Here is a 27,344-nt window from a genome sequence, read left to right as displayed (position 1 = left end):
GCAAGACTCCGTCTCAAAAAAAAAAAAAAAAAAAAAAAAAAAAAAAAAAGAAATTACACTTTATTCCATCCGTGTGTAATTATAATCCTGTATTATATATGTTTTCATATTTGTCCTTTATTTCCCAGTAGACTCTGAGTGTCCTATGGACAAAAAAAAAAAAAAAAAAAAAATCCTCAAACTTGTTATTCTGTGACACCTAGTACAAACATGAGTGGGTATCCAAAATATACTTTTAGATTGCTTAAATTAACTACAAGTTTAAAATGTGTTTGATTCTGAAATTAGAATGTTTAGAAGCTTCTACAGTGTGAAAGCCCCACAGGACAGTGCTCATGTTACTGCGGGTAGATGAGAAATATCCTAGGAGAATGCTGTCTCGGGTTCTGATCTACCAGTGTGTGTCTGCAGGAAAGCTTAATGTTACACAGGCAAAGAGTTGTACAACTACACAATCTGTGCTTTGCTTTTATGAAAAAGAGGTAAATTGTTAAAGAAAAAAAACCATGCCAATAACAAGGATTTGTTTAAGAAAGCAAATCTTAGGCATGTCTTTGTGAAGCTTAATATGTAGAACCATCTATATCCATGGCATATTATACACAGCAGATCATTTTGTTACTCCTGAGTCCTTAAGAAAATATTCCACTATATTTGGTGTCTTCAGTTCACTAAGGCAGAGAAGAACGTAATACACATTTTAAAACAGTATAAAGAGTTGAAATGGAAAATTTTTGTGCTTTAAAGAGGAAAGTATCGATTACCAAAAAACTCTCATTTGGAGTAAAATGTACTATCTTTCTTCCTTTATCTTAATTCATACATGTGATCAATATTTTTATCACTCCCTTCCTCTGCCATTTCTTGGTTAAATATGGAAATGAACACAAACTATCATTTTCTATAAAACATTTCACTTAGACACAAGATAAATATGCCAAAGACTTATTACGATCTTTCTGTCTTTAATATTTATTTCACAAATACTGTCAAGCATCCTTTAGAAGATATTATGCTTGGCACCTCAGGGAATATAAAGATGTAGACCTTGCCTTCAAGGACTTACATTTTGTGTCTCTTTCACTTCTAAGCTGCGGAATAGGTTTGACTAACAGCTCTTTGCAGGACCATTTCATGGAAGTATTAGTATTAGGCAGGCAAATCTGGGGGAAAAGATCAGCCCAATAACAGACAGCAGTCATTTTTCTCTGTATCTGAGATTAGATTCCTATATTCTTAGGAAGATGACTTTTATAATCGGCCAACTTTTAGCTCTTTGGATTTAGGACTTGCCACATTCTGAAAAGCAGATTAGACATCTACCCTCAAGGGACTTACAGTCTCATCTAACAAGGAGGCATATAGGAAGATAAATCAGAGCAATGTATTTTCATAGAAACCTTGATTTCTGTTCAGGACAGAGGGAATGGCCAATTCTGTGTAGAGATATAATAGGCTTTGTGAGAGGCTGAAGGTGGAGCTGAACCTTGAAAGAGGAGTAGGGGTTTGCCAAGTTGAGGAGGAGAAGAAGAGGCCATTCTAGGCAGAGATCAGCCCAAGCCTAGGCCTAGAGAAAAACAGCCTCCCTTATTTGGGGAATGGTTGAGTGTTCTAGAGCCTCAGGTGCAGGGGCGGTGCAGGAGGGAAAAGGGCAGACCTGACATATGAGGAGTTAGGAGCAGCTGGGTCACCAAGACTTGGTGTCTGTAGGGGAGGGGATGGGTATGGGAGGCACTGAGGAGGTAGTCAGCAGAGTCGGTGACTGCTGAGAGGAGGGCTGTGGTGACATTAATCTGCAACTGGCACCTCTAGCCTGTTGTGGCATCTACAGGCCATCCCCTAAGCTCACTCCCACCCACCATGTCCAGGTTCTCCCCTCTGTGCTTTTTCCCCTTACAGGCCCAGGCTTTAGACCTGCTGGGACCCCTGCAGGACAAACTGGTGATGGGATGGAGAAGAGACAGGGAAAAGATGGGCCCAGGGTTTGAAAGGCCCAGACCGACTGAAAATCCACTATGACACAGTGCTGTGTTGACACAAAAGCCCAGGGATCACTCAGGATCAGGTGGGACAACATTGTGTAATTGCAGCTTATTTGGCACTCAGGGCCCAGCTCCAGAACGTTCTATTAAACCATCTATATGTCCACTTGGAAGTTATCAGACAATCCCAACACTTGATTTTTCCCTCCAAAATGAAGCAAAATCAAGCTGTAACAAATGGAACTTGGTCTTCCCCTTGAAGCTCTTTTATTTGATTTTCATAGTCATTTGTGTGGGGTAGCAGACAAAAAGCAGACAGATGATCGTGTTTTCCTGGCCTGACAAGAACAAGCTGGTCAAGGGCCATGAAGGCCAGCAGATAGAGAGAATGGAGAATGGCCACAGTACAGGGGGGCCCAGCAGCCCCGTTCTGTGAGCCCAGGCACCCTGTTGACGAGCACTGCACAGTATCAACCGGAATCCCATAGAAGGCAGGTCAGCAGCTGTCAGCCTTGTACTGAAGGGCTTCATTCTGAAAATACACAAGAGTCTCCTGTGTCAGACTTTAGAATGTGGCAAGAAGCTAGGTTCATGTTTTCTAGGGTTTTAGCACCAAAGCTAGAATTCTGATACGAGGTTTGGAAAAAAATCAGAGAGCTGACAACTTGTGTGAGAATAAAACAAATCATCACAAGCATTATATTAGCAGTGAATAGATCATGTTTGACATGTGAGTCAGAAAGTAGCCCATCCACTCAGATATATGGGCCAGTTTAACTCCTAGAAGCCTATGGATTGCAAAATCCTTTTTATTGTTATGTCCACCGACAGCTCCTACCTCTCTCAAACGTTTATGACCAAATGAGTTACTCTAAGTCATGTCAGGGAGCTTTTCCCTCTGCCTGAAGGCTGAGAGGAAGGCTCTGCCCATTCCTCAGCCCTTTGGCCTTCTGAATCTCTCTCTCCAACCCCAAAAGAAACTATTAAGGTCAATTTGACCATACAGTCAGTAAACTATCAATTATAGACATAGCAAATAATTAAATTGAGAGTAATCAAAGGTAGGATTTCAGCAACTTTAATAAACACCGGTTACTCATGCAACATCCTAGAACATGAAAGAGGATGAGAATTAACATTTGGGTGCTTCCTGCATGCTAGCCATTTTGTTTACCCACCGTGCGTGAGAATAGATATTAAAAGAAAATTCCTGTGGCAATACTTGTGAATAGGTATACAACAAATGTGAGTTCTTCCTTACCCTTCTCCGCCTTTACCTGGTTGCCTAATAAGTTAATCTTTGCAACAGGTTATGGAATTGCTGTCATTATCCTTAATTTACTGACGAGAAAAGGCTGAGATAAATTAAATTGACCAACTTTGTCTAGCTAGCAAATGGTGACACAGATAGGGACCAGGGTCTGTGTTTCCAAGGTCCACATACTTTTTCCAGGGCATATGGGTGCTGACAATAGTAAATATAAATATATGTATATTTTTCCCCTAAGTCTGGTTTAGCACGACAGGTAACTTTGGGAGCTTATCCGAAGGATTACAAAACCCCCTTCCTGTTCTGGATCAAACCCAGAGGAAAATAGAATACGCCTGCCACCTTGAGGTGACCCTGTAGGCAGAGGGCATTGGGAGCCAGCATTGCTGCATTCAAGGGCACCTTGGGCAGCGAGTACCACTCCCCTCTGCCTCAGCCAGCTCCCTGCCAGGCTTTGTGTGGGAGGAGAGGTTCACTCCTGCACTCCCCCAGAAGGGAAAGAATCTAAAATAGCCACACCTACAAGAAGGAGGGAGTCTTTATAGAAATGATGAAGAAGAGAGGGAGGCATTGTCCTCTTCTATAATTTCCCCCTTTCCACTACACACGCACCAAAAAATATAAATAAATAAAAACCAGGGTATATATTTTGCATTTAGGTCCATTTGGATATGATTTGCAAAGATAATTTCTATTCGTCTGTCTGTTTTTGAATAAAGGAAAGTCATGCTCAGAGGTTCGTATAAATTAAAGATATGGAAGTATCTCATTGAAATTCTACTGATGTGCTGATCCTACCCCAGGACACCTCTCATCAAAAGATTTCTCTTGTAGTGCTGGTGCTAACTTATTAATAAAGATCATGCTTTCATTTGATTATCTACCTAATCAGGATTCACCTTCAGCTTAAGCTCATTAAGTCTGCTGCTGATAGAGTGTACTTGATGGTGGAATTACATCCACGCGAGACAGAAATGTGTTCAGGCATTAATGGTCAGAAACAAAGACAGAGCACCCTGTAAGCTCATGTCACCCCTTGAGTGGAGCGTGTGAACTGCCTGCCCACCAAATAGAAACGGCTAGTTTTGTAGAGTAAGGGCTGAACATTATAATTAAATACACTTGGTAACAGAGCAACAAAAGTGACGACACACTAATTATTGCAAAAATCAAGAGAATAATACCCATTGTGTATATGCATCATGTTTCGGAAGTCTTCTAATGGGCTTTTATGTGAAACTTGTGAGCTAGATTCAGGATGCTGGTTGCTCCGTGTGCCCTAACCCAACTCCAGTGACTTGCATTTGACCTCTTTGCTTCCACTTGCTGGTCTTCTGGAGGAGTTGTAATACAAACCAGCCTAGTAACATTTCTCCTGGATCTCACAAAAACAGACAACTAGATCATCTTATTCTTACCTTATGGGTGGTTGCTCGGTTCAACTCCTATGGATAAATCCTCTTCTTTAAGTCCTTCTTGCCCTACAAGTAGGAAACTCCACTTTTTGTTAGGCTGAGAAAGCTCTCGCTACCACAGTGCCACATTGAAAGAGGGCCCAGGAACAGCAGAGCTATGCTGTTAACCGAGGCCAGGGTGTCCCCTCCTTGGAAACGCTGCAGCTCGGACTTGGCACTGTAATGGGCTAAATTATTTATCCAGTCGGATAAGAGAGAAGGCCACTAAGAGCCTCCTGAGTTAGTTTATAGCCTCAGTCCCTGGATTCAAACTGAGACAGGAAACAGGCCAGTTTACATCAGCAAAGAGAAAAAAAGACTTTTCCTTCAAAGTGCTCTTCCATCAGCTTTTATGCCTGGCATAAGCCCCATCCATGGTGAAAATAAGCTGTTCCCATCAATCTTCTAGGATTCATTGAGTACTGTGTGGCAGGCCCTGTAATATAAAAGATGCAGAATAGTGGCCTTTGCTCCCAGTAGCACACTCACTTGGACAGGCAGGGAAAGCATATGGAAAATTAAGCTTCTCATTCTTCATTTCCATATACACAACATGTCAGGCACTGGGCTAGGTACTGGGGATGCAATATGGAAAACTACAGGCCAGTGAGCAAGATAGGAAAGCAGGTGATGGTGAAAATAACACCTGACTGATGCAGTGATGGGCAAAGGGTGTAAAGTGACACTGAGATAAGACGGGCCAGGAGACACATCAGATTAATTTCTCAGTAAGTGATACATATAGTAAAAGCCATGAGATCAAAGCAGAGTTCTTAATTTTGGTTTTGAGATCGCTGTCAACAATATACTCCAGTATCAGTCACCACTCCACATATGCAGTTTGTGCAGTGACTCTTCCAGGACCCTCTCTATGTGAAGGACAGCTGGTTTATCTGAGGCCAGTGCTTTATAGGCTTTTTGATTAGTCACACAGACCAGGCTGTGAGTCTGGATAGAATGAGGTCATTGATGAGAGGCGTGTCTGCAAATAAGGCATGTCCCTCCTTCTGGGGGGTTTACCTCAGTCTCCGGAGCCATCCTTCAGATCAGGAAATATGGCCCTGACCTTGATGACCTTTCACTGTGGACTTGGGAGGGGAAAACAAAAACAGTGCATAGAAATGTGCTTCTTATAACAGTGGATAGGAAATTTGTATGCAATTACTTTTCCAATGGAGAGTTGTACTTAAAGTCATGATTCTTTAAGTATTATTTATATTCCTTGTTACAGTCCCTGGACTTCTAAATCTCATTTTTATCTCTTTTAAGACACCTGTCTTGATGTCCTCTATTTTGTTTATTTGCAAACATGGCCCTTTCCATCCCATTAATTTCTTAAGAGCAAGAAATATGCTTTATGCATCTTTCAGAACTCCTTATTATAACTTAGCACATTGCTTTACATATAATAGGCACTTAATAATTATCTGATGAATGAACTATATCATCCAAAACTGGAAGATGTATGGGGCATTTGGGTTTAGGGCCTTTCCTGAAATTTACCGAAGAATAGTCCTTCCCTAGTTGGGAAAGATCATGCAACTTAAGAAGAGAGGGAGAAACCAGCTTGCAATGATAAGTGATGGGAAGAACACGTTCCAAGCTAGCCCCATCAGCAAAAGCATTGCTAACCATCAACAGCAAGGCAGATGTCAAAGTCAGATTACCTTTACAGTCAACCCTGAAATTCTTATTATAAAGGAGATGCTCATGATGTGAACCAGCATTGGATATTGTAGAATATAATCCAGTGGTGGACTCAGTCTCATGCATGATCACAAACAAGGGGAACACTATGAATAAAAATGACATTAAATGTGGCTATGGAGTACATAGTAGACATCACTGCTGCTTAGAAGTTGTCTTCAAGGTAGCACCTGGCATGAAAGAGTAAAGTTACAGTCCCATAAACCTTTGATACAAACCACTGCAGGGGGCGGTGCTGTCCACAATTGAGTTTCAGTTCCTGATCCTCTCATTTCTCCACATCATTCTCTGCAGGGGGCATTGGCTGTGTAGGTCGAGACAAGGGCCAGGTTCGAAAATGCCTTGACGTGGTGGAGATCTACAACCCAGATGGGGACTTTTGGCGAGAGGGCCCTCCCATGCCAAGTCCCCTCCTCTCACTCCGCACCAATTCCACCAATGCAGGGGCAGTGGATGGGAAACTCTACGTCTGCGGGGGATTCCATGGAGCAGGTATTGGTCCAGTTTTAAACATTTTGTTACCTCCTTTGGTGTTGATTTGACCTTCTTTAACTGATCCAATCATCACTAATACTCCTGAGAGCAACGTGAGCACTGCAAAAGCATGGCTTTTAGAGTCAGGGACCCTGTGCAAAATCTCTGGGCCTGGGTTTCACATGGACAAAGTGAAGCTGGCACATCCATAGGCTGTCGTAAGAATTAAATGGAATCTAGTTTACAGCTATACCATCCTGAACACACCCGATCTCGCCTGATCTTGGAAACTAAGCAGGGTTGGGCCTGGTTACTACTTGGGTGGGAGAATTAAAAGGGAATCCAGTTTGTACAGCATCTAGCACATAGCAGACACTCACTATATAATAGCTGAGTGTGAAGAGAAGAGAAATGGGAGAGGTAGCCTAATGCTTATGGTGAGACTAAAGGAGAGATTTTAAAATGGGAAGAGTAGATGAAAGTGGAGTAGTGACCAGAAGTGTTGGGTTTTATCTGATCAAGACTCAGAAAACTCTCTTATTCCTACCCCATGACTAGCACTTGAAATAAATGGCTTGAAAGCATTTCTAAAATAATACCTAATCCATGTATTTATTACTAAACTTGTTTTCCATATATCTAATTGTACCATCACTGCCTTCTACAGTATGGATTCATAATTTTTTAATGTAACAATGAGATTCCAAACTATGCATAAATCTAGTAGGCACATGCCTCCAAAGTTTGATTAGTGGCACAAGTAAATAAGGCAGAATGCAATTACATTAAAAATGACTAACTGTTGAATTACATTCTCACTAACAGAAGCACAAGGCCAGTACATACCTATGAAACATGTGCTTCAAGAGCACTTAGAATTTTGGAAGAATGCCAGGTTAAAGTAAAGCTAATACTGCAGCAAAGCAGAGCCTTTTGCAAGCCTGCCTTCACTCTTTAAGCACATGATATGTTAAAGAATAAGACGGTTGCTGGGCACGGTGGCTCACGCCTGTAATCCTGGCACTTAGGGAAGCCGAGGCGGGTGGATCACGAGGTCAGGAGACTGAGACCATCCTGGCTAACACGGTGAAACCCCGTCTCTACCAAAAATACCAAAAAATTAGCCGGGTGTGGTGGCGGGCACCTGTAGTCCCAGCTACCTGGGAGGCTGAGGCAGGAGAATGGAGAATGGCATGAACCCAGGATGCGGAGCTTGCAGTGAGCGGAGATTGCGCCACTGCACTCCAGCCTGGCAACAGAGCGAGACTCCAGAAAAATTAAAAAAAAAGAATAAGTCAGTTATTACAAATTAAAACAGACTCAGGAGATAGAGGAACCAAATGCAGTGGTGCGATTCAAACAGATAATCTAGGAAGTTTGAATGTGGACCAGGGTATTAGATGACATTGTAGAATTATTAGTTTTGTTGGGAATAATAGTTGCATTGTAGTTTTATATAAAAGATAAAGAAAAAGCCTGAATAATAGAGATTGTTTCGAAGAATTTGTGGGTGAAGGCCGAGCACAGTGGCTCACGCCTGTAATCCCAGCACTTTGGGAGCTTGAGGCAGGTGGATCACGAGGTGAGGAGGATCACGAGGTGAGGAGATCGAGACCATCCTGGCCAGCATGGTGAAACCCCATCTCTACTAAAAAAAAAACAAAACGAAAATTAGCTGGGTGTGGTGGTGCATGCCTGTAATCCCAGCTATTCAGGAGACTGAGGCAGGAGAACCAGGGAGTCAGAGGTTGCAGTGAGCCAAGATCGTGCCACTACACTCCGGCCTGGCAACAGAGCAAGACTCCATAGGAAAAAAAAAAAAAGAGAGAAAGAAAGAAAAAGAAAAAATAATTTGTGGATGAAAATTATATACTGTCTGAAATTTGTTTTAATCTATTCCAGCAAATATTGTTTTTAACGGCAAGAGGTGGCAGGAATACATTGAAAGTTGCCATAATAAAAACTTTACTTTTTCTTTCTCTATTTGTTCTTCAAAACATTTTTCAAAGAGGTTTTTAAAAAATTGTTTTAATCTCTTTTACATTAAACATTACGTGCCATGCTTGGGTAAAGATTGTAATCTATCATAGTAGTAAGAAACCTGGCCCTGCAAGGAATCCTAATAGGGGCCCCTTGCTCAAGCCCTGCATGTAAGAAGGGAGCTGAGGAGCCAGGAGGGAGAGCCCTGGTGCTGTGCTCACTCGTGTGGCAGTGCTGTCCTCCAGCTTGCTTATATGAGCACCTCCCATCTTCTGACCTTTGACTTTCTCTTGACAAGAAAAGAAGGACAGAGAATCCGAGGGTTAGCCTCCAGAGGGAAGGGTGGTTATTCACGTCTAAGGATCTAGAAGACATTCTGTTTTGTTTTGCTTCTTTATCTTTCTTTGTATAATATTGAATTAGAGAATTGATATCCTCCAGTTTTTCAAACATGTCAAAAAACTCATACTATGAGCTAACCTGTCTTCTTGGTACTATTAATTAATGGACTGGTAATGCTTTCAGTCAAAGGGACTTACTATATGAGCTCTCAGAGTCCATTTTAATTATTTGTTTCTAAGATGGTAGATTGTTTGGGATTCGCTGAATGAATCATCACTGGGATTTTATACAAAATAGAACAAGATTTTCAACATTTGGTGGGAAAGACAGATGGATAAACATGTAATAAACATAGTAATTTGTTTTTGGTTAAAAGGTAAGTTGAACACCTCTATTTTATCTTCAAGCCCCACTAAAATGACAGTAAGTGGAATAAACACAGACAAAGAGAAGAGAGAGGAAAATAGCAACAACAAATTGGAAGCTAAAAAGTAGATGTATGAGTAGTAACTAAGTAGACCTGAGAAATTGTAATCGTAACTGGCAACAGAAAAAAACAAAAAACAAACAAACCCCCTGATTTGTAACCTGGAACCCCAGATAATCTCAGAAGTTGGCAACAAAAGGTAAGTCTGGACATTGAAATGAAAATGGTACTGAAAACATGAATATTAGCTGAAAGGCAGGAAGACCCCTAATTTCCTGCCCTACTCTTGATAGTGAGACAAAGACCTTTCACCCTAACAAAGGCTAAGGTTGAGGACAGGAGTTAAGGTCAGGCATCCAGTAATTTAAAAAGAGATAGAGTGGAAGGTTGTATATTGAATATTGAGGTCCTCAGCCTCCTTCCTTCTCTGGCTCCTATAATATGCACAGCCATACCCTCTTAGCAAGAGATTGGGAGGTTCTTCTTTGGGGGTCTGACCAGCCCCCAACTAAGGCAAAACCAAAATACCCTGTAGAGAATCTCACAGAAAAAGTCTTTTATGGCATTCCACTCTTAAAAGATGAACAAACAACTAAAGATCACCAAACATGTGAGGAAGCGCGTAGATGAAAGATAGACAGCAAACTGGAGGAAACAGAGGCTATGCCAGGAGAGTTGTCCTCAGAGAGACGAGAGAAAATATTGCATCAATAGAACAGGAAAAGGATATTTAAAACATTTCTTGGAGATTAGAAAATATAGCAGAAATTAAATCTACAATGGAAAATTTGGAAAGTGTAGTAGAGGAAACTTCTCACAAAGCAGAACAAAAAACAATTGTATGGAAAATTAAAGAAAGAGAAATTGAGGCCAAGAGGTCCGACAGGAGTTGGTTAATGGCTAAACAGAGAAAACAGAGGGAAATAAATTATCCATGAAGTACATTTAAAAATTTTCCCCAAACTAAAGTCATCAGATTGAAAGGATATACAAATGCCAAGGACAAAGGATGAAAATGGACCCAAACTAAGGCACATCATTGTGACATTACAGAACACTGGGGAAAAAATAAAAGGTCGTAAAAGTTCCTAAAGAGAAAAAAACAATAGTTTTACACCAAGTGCCAAGAATCAGCCTTCTGAATGACAACATTGGGAGCTAGAATAAAACAAAGCAAATGCTGTCTAAATTTCTATGGAGAAAATTACTTTCCACCTACAATTCTATGCCTGCTGAACTATTAAGTGTGAGGGTACATTTTCAGACACCCAGTGCCTCCAAAATTTTTTCTCCTGTGTGCCCTTTTATCAGGACATGCTTCACCAAAAATGAACATGTAAACCAAGAAAGATAGACATGGAACCCAAAAACAGAATTAAACATAATAGACAGAAAAGGAAATCAGTGGAGGATATTGAGGGGAGATTCAAGAAGCTGCACAGCAGGCTGAAAGAGTGGCCGGAATGGAATGGAGCTGGTCAAAGGGCTCTGTGAGAGATGCCTTCAAGATTCCAACATTTGGAGAAGAGCAATGAAAACTAGCAAAACCAAAATGAGACAAAACAGTAAGTTGTGCAGAAAAGGAAAAGTATGCCACACAGTCCATTTGTGAATAGCATTTATAACAATATCGTAATAAAAATACTCGATACTGAGCTGACCAAAACTATGCCTTAACTGTACTGGAAAATGTGGAAACAGACCATAGGTAGATAGGGTAGGAATGTGAGAGGAAGCCAAGTCCACATTCTTCACAGTGGAAGTCAAGAGTTAATGCCTTCATCTGACAAAGCAAGAGGCGGAAGTAATATAAAAAGTGTTATTTATAGAGACCATGGTCAGTGTCAGCAGAATCAGCCGGAGTGGAAAGAGAAGCAGTGAATGGGGAGCAGGTCAGGGAACAACTGTTTTTAAGGAATAAGACTTGTAAAGCGGATCTTTAAATCATGCAAATGTGTAACTAATAAAACAAAACCTAAATTTAAAATATGTAAATATAGTGCATATAATAGAAGAATAACAAGAGTATTAAGAAAAATATGAACAAGTGAGTCTTTTGGGAGATAATTTTCCATGGGTCTCAAGTGTTTATGCATGTCTTATGAGCAGAGGTACTGACTGCTTTTGTTCTGGACTATTTCTTCAAGCATCTTTGATAGCATATAGCCTTAGAAGATATAGTATCTCCATAGCAAAGAGCAGGCATGCTCACTGGTCATTATGAAAAATTCAGGTTCCCTAAGCTCAGCATTTCTTTCCAGTAATGCAACCCATTGATTGTACAGGTGTCAGCTGGCACTCTGCATATTGTCCTGTGAGAATAGGTCAAAAAACTGACATAATAACTGGCATAAAAATGCTGATATACTAGTTGCCACTATTGCTGTAACACTGTCTTTCATCTCTGACCCAGAAATCTGATGTCTTCTATTAGCATCCATGAAACTGTAGCAAGCTTACCTATAAAATCTCTGACTCTTTGCAGTTCTTGACAGAGTCCTGGCACTCACCAGGAGGCTCTGTTCTCCACCTCCAACACAGAATGAGGGAGCCAATATTGTGTTTCAAAAAGGTCAGAACTCATAACACCAATCCTTCACAAACTCTTACAAAATATACAAGAGGAAACAATTCCAAACTCATTCTTTGAAACCAGTGGAATTCTGATACCAAAACTAGGCAGAGACTGCAAGAAAACTATAGGTTAGTAGCCTTTATGAATATAGATGCAAAAATCTACAACAGAATACTAGCAAACTGAATCCAGCAACATGCAAAAAGAGTTATACACCATGACCAAGAAGGATATATCCCAGAAATGAAAAGTTGGTTTACCATTTGAAAATGAATCAATGTGTGGGAGGAGGGAGAGCATCAGGAAGAACAGCTAATGGATGCTGGGCTTAATACCTTGGTGATGGGTTGATCTGTACAGCAAACCACCATGGCACACATTTACCTATGTAACAAACTTGCACATCCTGCACATATACCTCGGAACTTAAAATAAAAGTTGAAGGGAAAAAAAGAAAACGAATCAATGTAATATGCTATATTAGTAGAATAAAGGGAAAAAACAGGATTATTATCTCAATAGATTCAAAGAAAAAAAAATAGATGTACCCTTTCATGATATAGATACTTAACAAACTAGAAATAGAAAGTAACTTCCTCAGCCTGATAAAGGGTATTTATGAAAAGTCTACAGCTAACATCATACTTAATGGTAAAAGACTGAAAGGGTTGCCCCTAAAATCAGGAAGAAGACATGAATGCCTACTCTTGCCACTTCTCTTCAGCATTATACTGGAGGTTCTAATCAGTAAAATTAGGAAAGAAAAAGAAATATAAAGCATCCATATTGGAAAGTAATAACTAATTGCATAAGACATAATATTTTTTAAGAAAATCTTAAGGAATTATTTGAAAAAGCTACTAGAGCTAATAGACAGGTTCAACAAGAGTGCAGGACATAAGATCATATGCCGAAAAGTTGTGTTTCTATATACTTTTAATGAACAATTAAAAACTGAAATTAAGAAAACAATTCTATTTACAATATCATCAAAAAGAATAAAATAGGAGTAAATTTAACAAAAAAGTACAGGATTTGTACACTGAAAACTGCAAGACATCATTAAAAGGAATTAAAATTCTATGTAAATGGTAAGATATTACATACGAAAATTGATAGGATGATCCTAAAATCTATATGGAAATGTTAGAGACCCAGAAAAGCCAAAACGATCTTGTGAAAGAACAAAGATGAAAGACCCACACTTCCTAATTCTGAAGCTTACTTCAAAGCTATAGTAGTCAAGATGGTGTGGTACTGGCATAATGAGACAAAACATATTGATCAGTAGAATAGACTTGAGAGTTCAGAAATAATCCCTCCATTTTGGTCAACTGATTTTCAACAAGGCTGCCAAGACAAGTCAGTGAGGAAAGGATCCTTTTTTCAACAAATGGTGCAGGAATAATTGGATATCCACATGCAAAATAATGAAGTTGGAATCCTACCTCACACCATGTACAAAAAGGAACCCAAAGTAGATTAAAAACCTAAACATACAACCTAAAACTCTTAGAAGAAAATGTAGGCATAAATCTTGAAGTCTTGAATTAGGTGATGGTTTCTTAGAAATATCAAAAGCACACATACCAAAAAAAAAGTAGATAAGTTGTACATCAAAAATTAAAATGTTTGTGCTTCAAAGAGCAACAACAAGAACATGAAAAGACAATCCACAGGATGAGAGAAAATAATTGCAAATCATATCTGGTAAGAGACTTGTATCTAAAATACATTAAGAAATCTTATAACTCAATAATAAAAAGATAACATTTTTAATGGAAAAAGGACCTAAATAGACATTTGTCCAGTGAATATAAACAGATGATCTAGTGCTCAACATCATTAGCCATGAAGAAAATGCAAATCTAAACCATGATGAGATACACTTCATACCCTCAAGGGTGACTATGATGAAAAAAAGATAAATAATAACAAGTGTTGACAAGGTTTGGAGAAATCAAAACCACCATATGTTGCTGGTGATAATATAAAATGATGCAGCTGCTCTGGAAAAGTCTGGCAGTTCCTCAAGAGGTTACCACAGAGTTGCCATACGATGCAGCAATCCCACTCCTAGGTATACAGTCAAGAGAATTGAAAATGTATGCCCGCCCTTGTACATGAATGTTCACAGCAGCAGCATTCGTCTCGGCCAAAAAGTGGAAACAACCCAAGTGTCTGTCCACAGATGAATGGATAAGTAAAATACCGTCTGTTCTAACAGTGGAAGATCATTTGGCAATAAAAACGAATGAGATACTAATAGATGCTACAACATAGATGAACCTTGAAAGCATTATGCTAACTGAAAGGCAATCACAAAAGACCACATATCACATGATTCCATTTATATGAAATGTCCAGAAAAGGCAGATGGATAGAGACAGAAAGTAGATTTGTGATTGCCAGAAACTGGAGAAAGGGTGAATGGGTAGAGACTGCTAATGTGCAGAGGATTTATTTTGGGAGTGATGAAAATGGACTGAAATTAGATAGTGGTGATGGTTGCACAGCTCTGTGAATATACTAAAAACCATTTTATTATACATTTTCAAGGGGTGAATTTTATAATATATGAACTATACCTCAATAAACCTGTTGTTAAAGTGAGAAAGTCAGAACTCTTTCTCTTATTTCCCTCACAGTAATCAGCTTGGTGTTTGACACTAACGAGGAGAATTAAGCTGAACTGCCCATGGGGAGGGTGCTTGGAGGCAGGTTCCTTGAGTGAAAGAGGCAGAAATGGCCCATTCCGGAGACAGTTAGGCTTCCTGAGACAGAGAAGACAGTGGTGGCAGATGACACCTAGTGGCAGGAAACTATTCCCTGCTATAAGAACATCCAAGGGATAACAGCACTGTGGCCTTAGGTACCTGCAAAAGATTCCTGTGGTTGGCACACAGAAATCCTGCCTTTTAAGGGACCCCGTGGGCTTGGACAGAGGGCATCTTGGTGATAACCACAATGAACTGAATACTGAAGAGCCACTCTCATGTTTTCTAGCTCAAGTGTACCCTCAGGATTCTTGTATATCTCACAAAGAGGAGTTGCTCCCAGAGGGCTCAGCCTTGTCCCTGCTGACAAAGCCCCTACTTTGGCTCTTGTTCCAGCTGTTGGCCCTTTGAGACTCAACTGCATCTTCCTGCCAGGCTCTGGTTTCTGTCTGTTTCCCCGAACTCTGGTGCCGGGTCCCCGCATTCCCTGCTATGGCGCCCATCGCACACACACTTGTTTGCCGCCTGCGGCTGTCTTCCCTTCCGCCAGGATGGCAGGGGAGCTCAGAGAGCAGGCTGAGGGAGCAGGGAGGTCTGTTTCTCCACTTCAACTCTGCACTGGCTGCCAGTGGGACCCGCTCTGGGCAGGGGGATTTCTTCCCAGAGTCCAGGCTAAGTCCCTTCTGCCTTCAACCCATCTGAGCCATTTTCATCATCTTGTTTGGCTAACTTCTAGGGGACCCAAGCAACGTTTTCACCTTGGTATCAGCCCCTCCAAGTCTTCCTTCCTTCACCCAGGACTGGAAAGGCTCTCTGCCTCCCCTATCTGTCCAGCAAGAACTTCCCTCAAATCACCCCTCTGCCTCTAGTTTAGCATTGTGGCACAGTCTTAATGGTGAAAAGCCTCTCTAGCACAAATGTGAATTATCAGAAAGAGAAAATGCACATTGGGAAGTACTTCAAAAATGAATTCTTTTAGTAACCAATGCAGATTAAAATTGACAGCTGACAGTTACCTGGTTACCCTCTGCTAAGGAAAATTCTAAGCACTTTGCATGTGTTAATTTATTTGATTCTCTCAACAACCTGCAGCTATTATTTCCCTTATTTTAAAGGTGCAGAAACTGAAGCCGTATAAAGAAGTCAAACAGAGGGTAAATGTTGAATTTGGGATTCAAAGTTAGATAGTCTGGCCCCAAAGTCTGTATTTTTAGAAGTAGGCTAAACTGTCTCTCCATACCAGACAAATCAAATCAGAATATTTGGTTATGGAGGCTGGGCATCAATATTTTTTTTAAGTCTTCAGGTTATTCTAACATGCAGTCAGGTTAAGAGCCACTGCACCGGCTGATGTCTGTTGGGTTTTCATTCAACAAACTTTTATTGAATGCCTTTCTAGGTAGTAAGCCCATGCTAAACCCCAAAGATACACGTACAAACATGTTTGCTTCCAGCCCTAACAGAGCTAAGTGAGGGCAAAATAAGGAAGCTGCTGTATTGGTGGGATGATGGACTCAGCTAGCTGCTTAGAATGTAGTTGTGCTTCTTCAAGAAATAGCTGATTCTAGGTTTGGAGCACAGAAATTGCAAGGTAGGTTCGGATATCCTGTTATACCAGAAAGCAGGTACGTTGTCAAAGACTTAAGGGAGTCATGAAAAGACAGAGAAGCCAGCCTCAAAGGGCAGTCAGTGGCCAGATTTAAAATAATTCAAACATCGAAAATCATAATTGACTATAATTGACTGAAACATATTGAATCAAAAGCCAGGTAATAAATGTAGAAGTCATGACAGAAGGATAGCCAAGATCCTAATTTGTGTAATAGTTGGTTCAGTCAGAAATCAGCAGCGGATGCTAAAAGCATCGGTTGAAAGGTTATAAAGAACAGGATAGTCACATGGCACTGAAGATGTATTACCTGATAAATCACAGACTAATTACAACACGAAAAAATATGTACTTTTACAATGGAGAAACTGGATGGCCACCGCTGTAACCAAATAATCATCACTAATAATGATACAATTTTGTACTATTTGCTTCCTATGTCATTCAGTATAGAGTCTTCTCATGTCCCCACCACCACCAAAATACTTAACTTGTGTTTAATCAAACCTCTACATTTTACCTCCAGTTGATAGGAAATAGAGGAAGAACAAAGTAGACGACCCTATGAGGAGATAGGTGAATTCAGCACGTGGGACATTGTATGAGAAAACTGACCCTGACTCAAAAAAATTAATGTCACGGGGGGGAACCTCAAGATGGGGGCCTTCCTAAATGAAACGAGACCAGAGAGACATAATGACAAAATATAATGTGTGAAGGGTGGTTGGATGACGGTTTGAAAATAACAGCTATTTAGTTATTCTGGGGGCAACTGGGGAAATTAGAATATGAACAGGATTTTATTCAATTTTATAGAATTAATGTTATTTTTTTCTTAGGTATGATAATGGTTTGTGATTATATAAAAGAATTTCCTCATCCTTAGAAGAAGTATGCTGAGTATTTAGGAGTGTCTGTAATTGATTTTTCAAGGTTTCAGAAAAAAAAAAAAAAAGACGTGTGTGTACGGGGTGGGGATGTACAGCTAATAAGGCAATATGCTAGCTATTATTGACTCTAGATGCAGAATACACCGGTATTCATTGTACTATTCTTTCACCTTTTCTGTGTGTTTGAAATTTCTCAAAATAAAAAACTGCTAAAGGAACAAAGCTTTGGTAGACACTAGCTATGGTGGCCACTATACTACAAGTCTGTTTTATCCTAGTACCAACGTCTACAGAGAAAAAGATGGTATGATGGAAGTACTTTGTTTTACCTTTGGCATCCCTGTGTCCCCCAGCCCCATCCTGGAGAAATTGTATTGAACTTACGATATCCTGGAGGAGAGTTACTATTTTCATTTTCAACTTCATATCCGTCCTACAATATATACCATATACCCATACATACATACACTGTCTATATCATATATATATATAAAACCCTCTATTTCCACAAGGAATGGAGACAATTTACAAAACAGGCATAGACAGAATAAAACTAAAAACATGCTTAGCAGTAAGTGCAGAGAGCAATTATATTAGCAAACCTAAGCTAAGAAACATTTCCAGAATTTGGCCCAGCTTCCTAGTCGCCAAAGCAAAGAAAGAAAAATGATGGGTTTTGAAGCTTTTGTGGGAGGCATCTGACTCTCTGCTTCTGCTGCTTTCCCCTCCTAAGTCTGCCTCATGCTTTCCTTTGTCTTCTGACTGTGTCCTTCCCAGGGGCTTCCATGATACGGAAAGAGGGCTCCACAGCCATCAGTTTCATCCTGCACTGTCCCTCCAGCCTGACAGCACTGCTCTCTTTGATGCCAGAGCAGCAGACTGTGGACAGATTTTTGTATGGGCCATCAGGAAGGGAATGTCCTTCAACTGACAGGAACCTCCTGTCCCTTAAGAGTGAGAAGCTAAGATCCCGTCCCCAAATCCTGGAGCCTCACCACATTCATTCACCACCTGACTGCTGAGGGCCAAGTTCCCTGTTCCATACATCTGACCTGTTCTTTCCCCTCCAGACCACTCGGCTTTATTTTCCAATTCAGTTTCCAAGTATAAAAATAATCGTCTGTCTTAATTAGTTTGAGTTCCCCCAAAGCCTACCTTGAAACAAGGCTCTGGGTGCAAACAGTTTTTTTGATGGGGAGGTGCTGCCAGGAGGCTACTAAGAGGGGAGAAGAGTAAGATGGGAAAGGAGGGGCACCAGGAGAGCAGAGTGACCTGACAGGTTACCACTGTGGGCCACTGGGGGTCAGTCCCACTGAGAAACTCTGGGGGGCAGTGTAGAACACACCTCGCAGCTGTCTCACCCAAAGTGTGAAGGATCTGGAGGTGTGCATCCTCAGACTAACTTCCTATCTGACCCCCTGGAGCTAAGAGAAAATCCTCAGGCAAAGAGTAGCAGATGGATGTAGTCAGCCTGTTCTGGAACAGGGATCACAGAGGAGATATGGCTGACATCTGGTATGTCAGCTGATACTTCTGACAGTCTCTTCTATGGCATCCTAACCACCTGCCTTTAAACAAAGAAGGCTTATTGCTTTTAACCAAGAAGATACCCATGACATCAGGAGCACTGTATGGGTCAGCAAAGACAACTTCAGCTTGCAGTGATAGCAGGCTGTCATTGTCTCACCTTGCACCAGCTTCTTCTTACCACGTAGTCATCGGTTCTCCTTTTCCTAGAATGCATCCAAGAATAGGAACTCAGTCTGTGTGCTCTGTGCTAAGCTGACATGCAGATCTGTAGATCCCTAAAGTTTTCTATGTTTTATAAGTTTTTGCAAATTTGAAAAATTGACAGTGATTTGTTAGCATGAGATAGAATTTTCTCTCTGAACTCTAGCAAGCTAGAAAAGGCTAAAGAGGTCTGCTCTTGGCTTTGGACTTTAGGCAGCATTGGACTTTAAGCCTGGCACTGGTTACTGCTGTTTGCAACATTGGCATTACAGCGACCATGAGAGAATAGAATCTTGATGAACTCTCTTCTTGTTTAAACTTTTTATTTGAAATAATTTTAAACTTACAGAAAAGTTACAAAAAAGAAGATGGTATAATGAATACACAGATTCATCTATTGCTAAAGTTTTTCCTCATTTGCATTATTTAACATTTGCTCAATCATAAAATACCCATACATATAGACAGATACATAATTTTGTTCTGACCATATGCGAGTAAGTTGCATACATCAGGCAATTTACACCTAATTACCCAGTGTATAGAATCTGAATATTTTCTTACATAAACACAGATAGCTAACAATTTTAGGAATTTTAACATTGATTCCATATTTTTATTTATTCTACTCTTAGTCTTCTGATTTTTTTCAGTTGACCTAGTAATGTTCTTTTTATAGCACCTTTTCTCTCCATGCCAGTCTAAGTATTGTGCTTGTTGACGTGTCTTCTCAGTTTTCTTAAATCTGGAACATTTTAACACATCTTTTTTTTTTTTTTTTTTTTTTTTGCTTTTTACAACATTAACATGTTTAATTAGCACAATTTCCCCCTTTTAGAATAAAATCTTCCTCTCTTGAGATCTATCCGATGTTTCTGGTGATTAAATTCAGTTTATACATTCCTGGCTGGAATATTACTTAACTGATATATGTCCATCTCAGGACATCACATCTGGAGGCAGACTGTGTCTTTCTGCTCCTTGCTGGCAAAGTTCATTTTAATTACCTAGTCAAGATATGATCTAATTTCATCATTGTATAGTTACTGTTTTTCCTTTGCAAATAGTAGAAAATGTGGAAGAGATCCCGTAAAACTATGCAGTTTACTTTTTGCACTTAAGTTGTCTCCCAGAAATCTTTTCCATGTTAAGTAGTAGAGGCTGTCCTTATTCATTTTTATGGGTGGATGCTGTTCCATTGTGTGTATGTACCACAGGACCTCTGTTCTTTTTGTGTGTGTTAGTTCGTTACACTTTTAATTAATTTATTTTTTTAACTTTTAGTTTCAGGAGTACATGTGCAGGTTCGTTATCTAGGTAAATTGTGTGTCACAGGAGTTTGGTGTACAGATTATTTCATCATCCAGTTTCTTGATCCTCATCCTCCTCACCCTCCTCCCACACTCCACCCTTAAGTAGACCCCAGTGTCTGTTGTTCCCTTCTTTGTGTCCATGTGTACTCAGTATTTAGCTCCCACTTATAAGTGAGAATATGCAGTATTTGGTTTTCTGTTCCTGTGTTAGTTCACTTAGGATAATGACCTCCAGCTCCAACCATGTTGCTGCAAATGACATGATGTTGTTCCTTTTTATGACAGCATAGTATTCCATGGTGTCTACCACAGTTTCTTTATCTGGTCTACCATTGATAGCATTTAGGTTGATTCCAGGTCTTTGCTGCTGTGAATAATTCTGTAGTGAGAATATACGTGCATGTGTCTTTATGGTAGAACGATTTATGTTCCTTTGGGTATATCCCCAATAATGGGATTGCTGGGTCGAATGATAGTTCTGTTTTAAGTTCTTTGAGAAAGTGCCAAACTGCTTTCCACAATGGCTGAACTAGTTTATATTCCCACCGGCAGTGTATAAGCATTCCTTTTTCTCTGCAAATTTGCCAGCATCTGTTATTTTTCACTTTTTAATAATAGCCATTATGACTGGTGTGAGATGGTAGATGGTATCTCATTGTGGTTTTAACTTGTCTTTCTCTAATGATTAGTGATATTAAGCATTTTTAACATGCTTGTTGGCTGTGCGTATGTCTTCTTTTGAAAAGTGTCTGTTTGTGTCCTTTGCCTACTTTTTAATGGGGTTGTTTTGGTTTTTGCTTGTTAATTTGCTTAAGTTCCTTATAGATTCTGGATATTAGACCTTTGCCAATGCCTACTTTGCAAATATTTTCTCCCATTCTGTAGGTCGTTTGTTAACTCTGTTGATAGTTTCTTTTGCTGTGCAGAAGCTCTTTAGTTTAATTATGTCCCATTTGTCAATTTTTATTTTAGTTGCAATTGCTTTTGGCATCTTTGTCATGAAATTTTTGCTGGAGTCTATGTTCAGAATGGTACTTCCTAGGTTATCATCCAGAGTTTTTATAGTTTTAGGCTATACATTTAAGTCTTTAATCCATCTTGAGTTGATTTTTGTGTAGGCTGTAAGGAAGAGGTCCAGTTTCAATATTCTGCATATGGCTAGCCAGCTATCCCAGCACAATTTATTGAATAGAGAGTCCTTTCCCCATTGCTTCTTTTTGTCAACCTTGTTGAAGATCAGATGGTTGTAGGTGTGCAGCATTATTTCTGAGTTCTCTATTCTGTTCCATTACAACTTCTGTTCTTTACCTTTTGCTGAGACAACATCCCAACATCTCTTTGGGTCAAAAACTAAGGCCATTCCCTGATTGTAACAACAGACTGGAATACTGGGTTCTAGTCAGCACACTCCACCCTGTCTGTCCCATTAAAGGCAACTAAACCTCCTGGCCAGATGCATCGAGCAGCAATCTGAGAACTCTGAAAAGTAAATGTTAGTGGGCAGATTGGGGAAGGAAGTCAGAACTTGAAATACCACCAAATCAACAATCATTGTCTCATTTTTTTCCTTGATATCTCCTGGCCTGAACTCAAAGACAGCCTGAAGCCTGGAACTTCAGACCAAGTATGGACAGAAACTCTAAGAAAACCCCTCCTTTTCTGTTCCAAGGAGGAAGAAAGAGGGCTCCCATGGGTCAGACAGAGTGAGGGAGGTTTTTTTCCTTTTTTCTTTTTTGCATTCTTTACCCCACCCCCTTCCCAAGCCCTCAGGCATTCCCAGGTGGTAGCAGCAACAGGGGCTGGGCTGGCCCCCTTTTCCCTGACCAGGGAAACTTTGATCCCAAGAGTCTGAGTAGAGTCCCCATTGCTTTTCCATCTTGGACCACTGGCCACGTCACCTTGGAGGCATGCATATTCATGCAAAGTGTGCAGCAGAAGAAAGAATCCAAAGCTCCAGCTCTTTAGCTCGAAGGCCAGGAAGGGGCATAAGGATGTTCCTGGACTCAGGAAAATGTGAGGAAGATTGCAGACAGGAGGGAGCTCAAGAAAGTGATCTCATAAAGTTGGATGTGAGCTCCTGGGCCACACACACATGATTTAGCCCTAAACTGTCTACCAAAGCCTTTGAAAACTGAGCTGACATGGGAAACACAGCACACAGAAGGTAGCCAGGAACTTGTGGCCTACCCAACGGGGTCAGTTTTTGATTTTTTGCTAATACAAATAAACAAAAAAATCAACATTTTCCGTAGGATTTAAACAAGACCTAGAATCGTATAATATTTAAAATGCCTAGCATATAATCCAAAATTACTTGACTTACCAGGAACCAAAAAAAATCAGATCATACAAGAGAGAAGACAATCAACAGATACCAACTCCAAGATGGCACAGATTTTGAAATAACTAGGCAGAGACTTTAAAGAAATCTCTAAGACTTAGTGCTCCAGGGATTAAGAGTGACCACTTTTGAAAGGGATATAGGCCAGGCGCGGTGGCTTATGCCTTTAATCCCAGCACTTTGGGAGGCCAAGATGGGCAGATCACCTGAGGTCAGGAGTTCGAGACTACCCTGGGCCAACATGGTGAAACCCCATCTCTACTAAAAACAAAAATTAGCCAGGCATGGTGGTGCACACCTATAGTCCCAGCTACTCAGGAGACTGAGGCAGGATAATCACTTGAACCCGGGAGGTGGAGATTGCAGTGAGCCGAGCCGAGATCACGCCATTGCACTCCAGCTTGGGCGACAGAGCAAGACTCCATCTCAAAAAAAAAAAAAAAAAAAAAAAAGGTATATAAAGTCTCAGTTTCAACAGAAAAATCAGTCTCAGCAGGAAATAGAAGTTATGTTTTTAAAAAAGAAAAAACCAAATGGAAATTTTAGAACTGAAAAAGAAAATAACTGAGATTTTTAAATGGCTGAATGGACTCAAAATAGCACAATGGAGATGGCAGGGAAGAGCAAGCGCATTTGAAGACAGACAAATGAAAATTACCCAATCTAAATAACAAAGAGAAAAAAATTTAAAAAGTGAACATACCTCAGCGACAATACCAAAAAGTCTAATATTAATGTCATCATATCCCAGAAGGAGAGGAGAAAAGGTGTGGGTGCATAAAAATATTTGAAGAAATAACGGCTGAAACTTGCCAAATTTGACGAAAGACATACATTTATAGATTTTAAAAGCCCACAAAACTAAAAACAGAATAAACTTGGAAAAACCCACATACAAATACATTATAATCAACCAAAGATAAAGAAAACAATTTTTGAAAGAAGCCAGAGAAAAACAAAAGATAACAATGAGGGAACAATTATTAGAATGACTGAATTTCTCAAACCATGCAGGCCCGAAGGCTGTGGAACAGAATTTTTAAAGCATTAATTAAAAGAACTGTCTAGATTCTATATCCAGCAAAAATATCCTTCAGAATGAGGGCAAAATTAAGATAAGATATTCCTAGGTGAAGAAAAACTAAGATAATTTATTCTCAGCAGAACTACTCATAAAGAGAAAGCTAAAGAAATTCTTCAGATGGAAGGCAAATGATACCATAGAGAAACCTGGAACCTCAGGAGTCAAGGGAAAGAAACAGAAAAGACAAATACCTGGGTAAATATAAGGGACTGTTTTTCTTGTCTTCAGTTCTCTAGAATACGTGTAACTGTTGATAGCAAAAATGTTCACATTTTCTAGTGATATTTTCAATGCATGTTTATGTTACATAGCAAGGGTCATTTCCTTGGACCATGTTTGTGACAACAATTACAACGTAGAGGGGGAGGGTAAGGGACTTACGTGGTGGAAAGAGTCACACGTTCCACTTGAAGTGATAAAACGTTATACCAAAGTAGTCTGTTAAAAGTTAAGTATGTATATTATGCTTTGAACAACTACTATACAAGGAAGTATAGTCAAAAACTCAAATTAAAATGGAATATTTAAAATACTCAAATAATCCAAAAAGAAGGCAGGAAAGAGAAAACAAAGGGAAAAAAATTTTTTTTTTTTTTTTGAGACGGAGTCTTGCTGTGTCACCCAGGCTGGAGTGCAATGGCCAGATCTCGGCTCACTGCAAGCTCCGCCTCCCGGGTTCACGCCATTCTCCTGCCTCAGCCTCCCGAGTAGCTGGGACTACAGGCACCCACCACCTCGCCCGGCTAGTTTTTTTTTGTATTTTTTATTAGAGACGGGGTTTCACCGTGTTAGCCAGGATGGTCTCGATCTCCTGACCTCGTGATCCGCCCGTCTCGGCCTCCCAAAGTGCTGGGATTACAGGCTTGAGCCACCGCGCCCAGCCAAAATTTTTTTTTTTTTAATGGAGTCTTGCTCTTTGTCCAAGCTGGAGTGCAGTGGTGCAATCTCAGCTCACTGCAACCTCTGCCTCCAGGTTCAAGCAATTCTCCTGTCTCAACTTCCCAAGTAGCTGGGATTACTGTGCCACCACCCCCGGTTAATTTTTGTATTTTTAGTAGAGACAGGGTTTCACCATGTTGGCCAGTCTGGTCTTGAACTTCTGACCTCGTGATCCACCCACCTTGGCCTCCCAAAGTGCAGGGATTACAGGCATGAACTACCGTGTCCAGCTGGGAAAAATTTTTTGAATAATAAAATAGTAGACCTAAGTCCAAATTTATTAATATTTATTAAATATAATGGTCTAATCCAAGGATTGGCAAATAATAGCTCACAGGTGAATTTTTATAAATAAAATATTATATATAAAATATATAATATATTATATAATATATAAATATATAACATATAAATACATAATATATAAAATATGTAAATAAAATAAAATATTATTAAAAATAAATATTTTTATAAATAAAATTTTATTGGAAAACACCTACACCCATTCACTTGCATCTGGAGTCTAAACAAATTAATTAAAAGACAAAGATTGTTACAATGGATAAAGAAACCAGACCCAACTATATACTGTCTACAAGAAATCAAATTTAAATAGAATGCCATAAGTAAGGTAAAAGTAGAAGTAGGGGAAAAGACATACCATGCATAAACTAATCAAAAGAACAATGGAGTGGCTGTATTAATATCAGGCAAAGTAAGTTACCAGGGGTAAGAAGGAACATTCCATGGTGATAAAATGATTAATTTGCTTAGAAGATATAGCCATGCTAAATGTATCTGCACCTAACCAAAAGCCTCAATATACATGAAACTAAAACTGATAGAATGGAAAGGAGAAGAAATGAACAAACTCATATATATAGTTGGAGACTTCAATGTTCTTCTTTCATTAAACAATAGAATAAGTAGCCAGAAAACCAACAAGGACATAGAAGAATTGAACACCACCACCAACCAACTGGATCTTATTGACATTCATAGAACACTTCATCCAACAACAGCAGAATACATATTCTTTTCAACGGCACACAGAATAGTCATCAAGATAGACCATATCTTAGTTATAAACCAAATCTTAAATTATTAAAAGAATTAAAACCACACACAAAAAAAATGCCCCCTGACCATAATGGCATTGAACTTGAAATCAAATACAGAATGATAACAGGAAGATACTCAGAAATTAAACAACACATTTCCAATAATGTATGTGCCAAAGAGGAAGCTTCAAGGGAAATTAGAAAATATTTTGAACTAAGCAAAAACAAAAATAGAATAAAGGTCTCAGGTCAACAATCTGAGCTTCTACCATAAAAAACTCGATAAAAAAGAGAAACAAAGATCCAAAGCAAGTGAAGAAAGGATATAATAAAGATAACAGCAGAAATTAAAAACAAAGGAACAATTGAGAACATGAATGAGCCAGAAACTGTTTTTTCTAAAAAAAATAAAATAAAATAAATAAACCTCTAGCCAAACTGAAAATGACAAAAGTAGAAAAGACACAAATTGCCAATAATCAGGAATGAAAGAAATAATATTATTACAGACCTCACAGACATCAGCAGGCTAATAAGGGGAATCCTACAAACAACTCTATAGATAAATTTCACAGCTAAGATAAAATGGACAAATTCCTCAAAGCCATGAAGTACCAAAACTCACCTATGAAGAACAAATGATGTTGAAACATTTGGACCTCCATATGCAAAAAAAGAACCATAGCCCATACCTCACAAAAACTAACTCGTAATGGATCTAAATATAACATAAAACTTTAAAAGTTCTAGAAGATAACACAGAAGAAATCTTCATGACCTTAGATTAGGCAAATTGTTCTAACATGTGACACTGAAAGCATGATCCATAAAGGAAAATGGATAGATTGAACTTCATCAAAATGAAAAGTTTTTGCTGTGCAAAAGACAGATGAGAATGAAAAGAATAACTGCAGACTCTGAAAAACTATTTGCAAACCACACGTCCAACAAACTTCTATCCAGAACATAGAAAGAATTCTCAAAACTCAGCAGTAAGGAAACAAACACGGGAATGAATAAATGGGCAAAAGATCTGAGCAGACGGTTCACTAAAGAAGATATACAGATGTGAAATAAGATGTTCAACAACATTAGTCATTAGAGAAATGCAAATTAAAATCCAATGACATATTACTACACAACTATTCAAATGGCTGTTTTTAATACAACATGAAGAGCTGATGAGCGTGTGGAGCAACAAAAACTCTCAGTTATTACCAGTGGGAATGCGAAATGGTACAGCCACCCTGAAAAAGTTTCCAATTTCTTATGAAGTTAAAATATATTTACCACATGACCCAGCACATGGTATTAGTATTTACCCAAGAAAAAAAACTTGTATTAACATGAAAACTGATACATTAATATTTACAATAGCTCTATTTATAATTGCCAATATTGAAAACAATCCAAATGTCCTTAAGCAGATAAATGGATAAACAAACTGT

At 39.4% G+C, this 27,344-nt stretch overlaps 1 protein-coding gene across 3 annotated transcripts in view; it reads left to right on the top strand.

Annotated features, from left to right (window-relative positions):
• KBTBD12 (kelch repeat and BTB domain containing 12) overlaps nt 1-27,344 on the top strand; it is a 78,648-nt gene that overhangs the window by 39,466 nt on the left and 11,838 nt on the right. For all 3 annotated transcript variants that reach the window (XM_065539088.2, XM_065539087.2, XM_074033180.1), the window contains one exon: nt 6,708-6,905. In XM_065539088.2, the coding sequence (XP_065395160.1) occupies nt 6,708-6,905 (198 nt within the window). The remainder of the gene's footprint in view (nt 1-6,707; nt 6,906-27,344) is intronic.

The sequence above is a fragment of the Macaca fascicularis genome, chromosome 2, assembly GCF_037993035.2.
Source record: "Macaca fascicularis isolate 582-1 chromosome 2, T2T-MFA8v1.1".
In the NCBI taxonomy this organism is placed as follows: Eukaryota; Metazoa; Chordata; class Mammalia; order Primates; family Cercopithecidae; genus Macaca; species Macaca fascicularis.
This window is presented reverse-complemented; position numbering and strand designations above follow the sequence as displayed.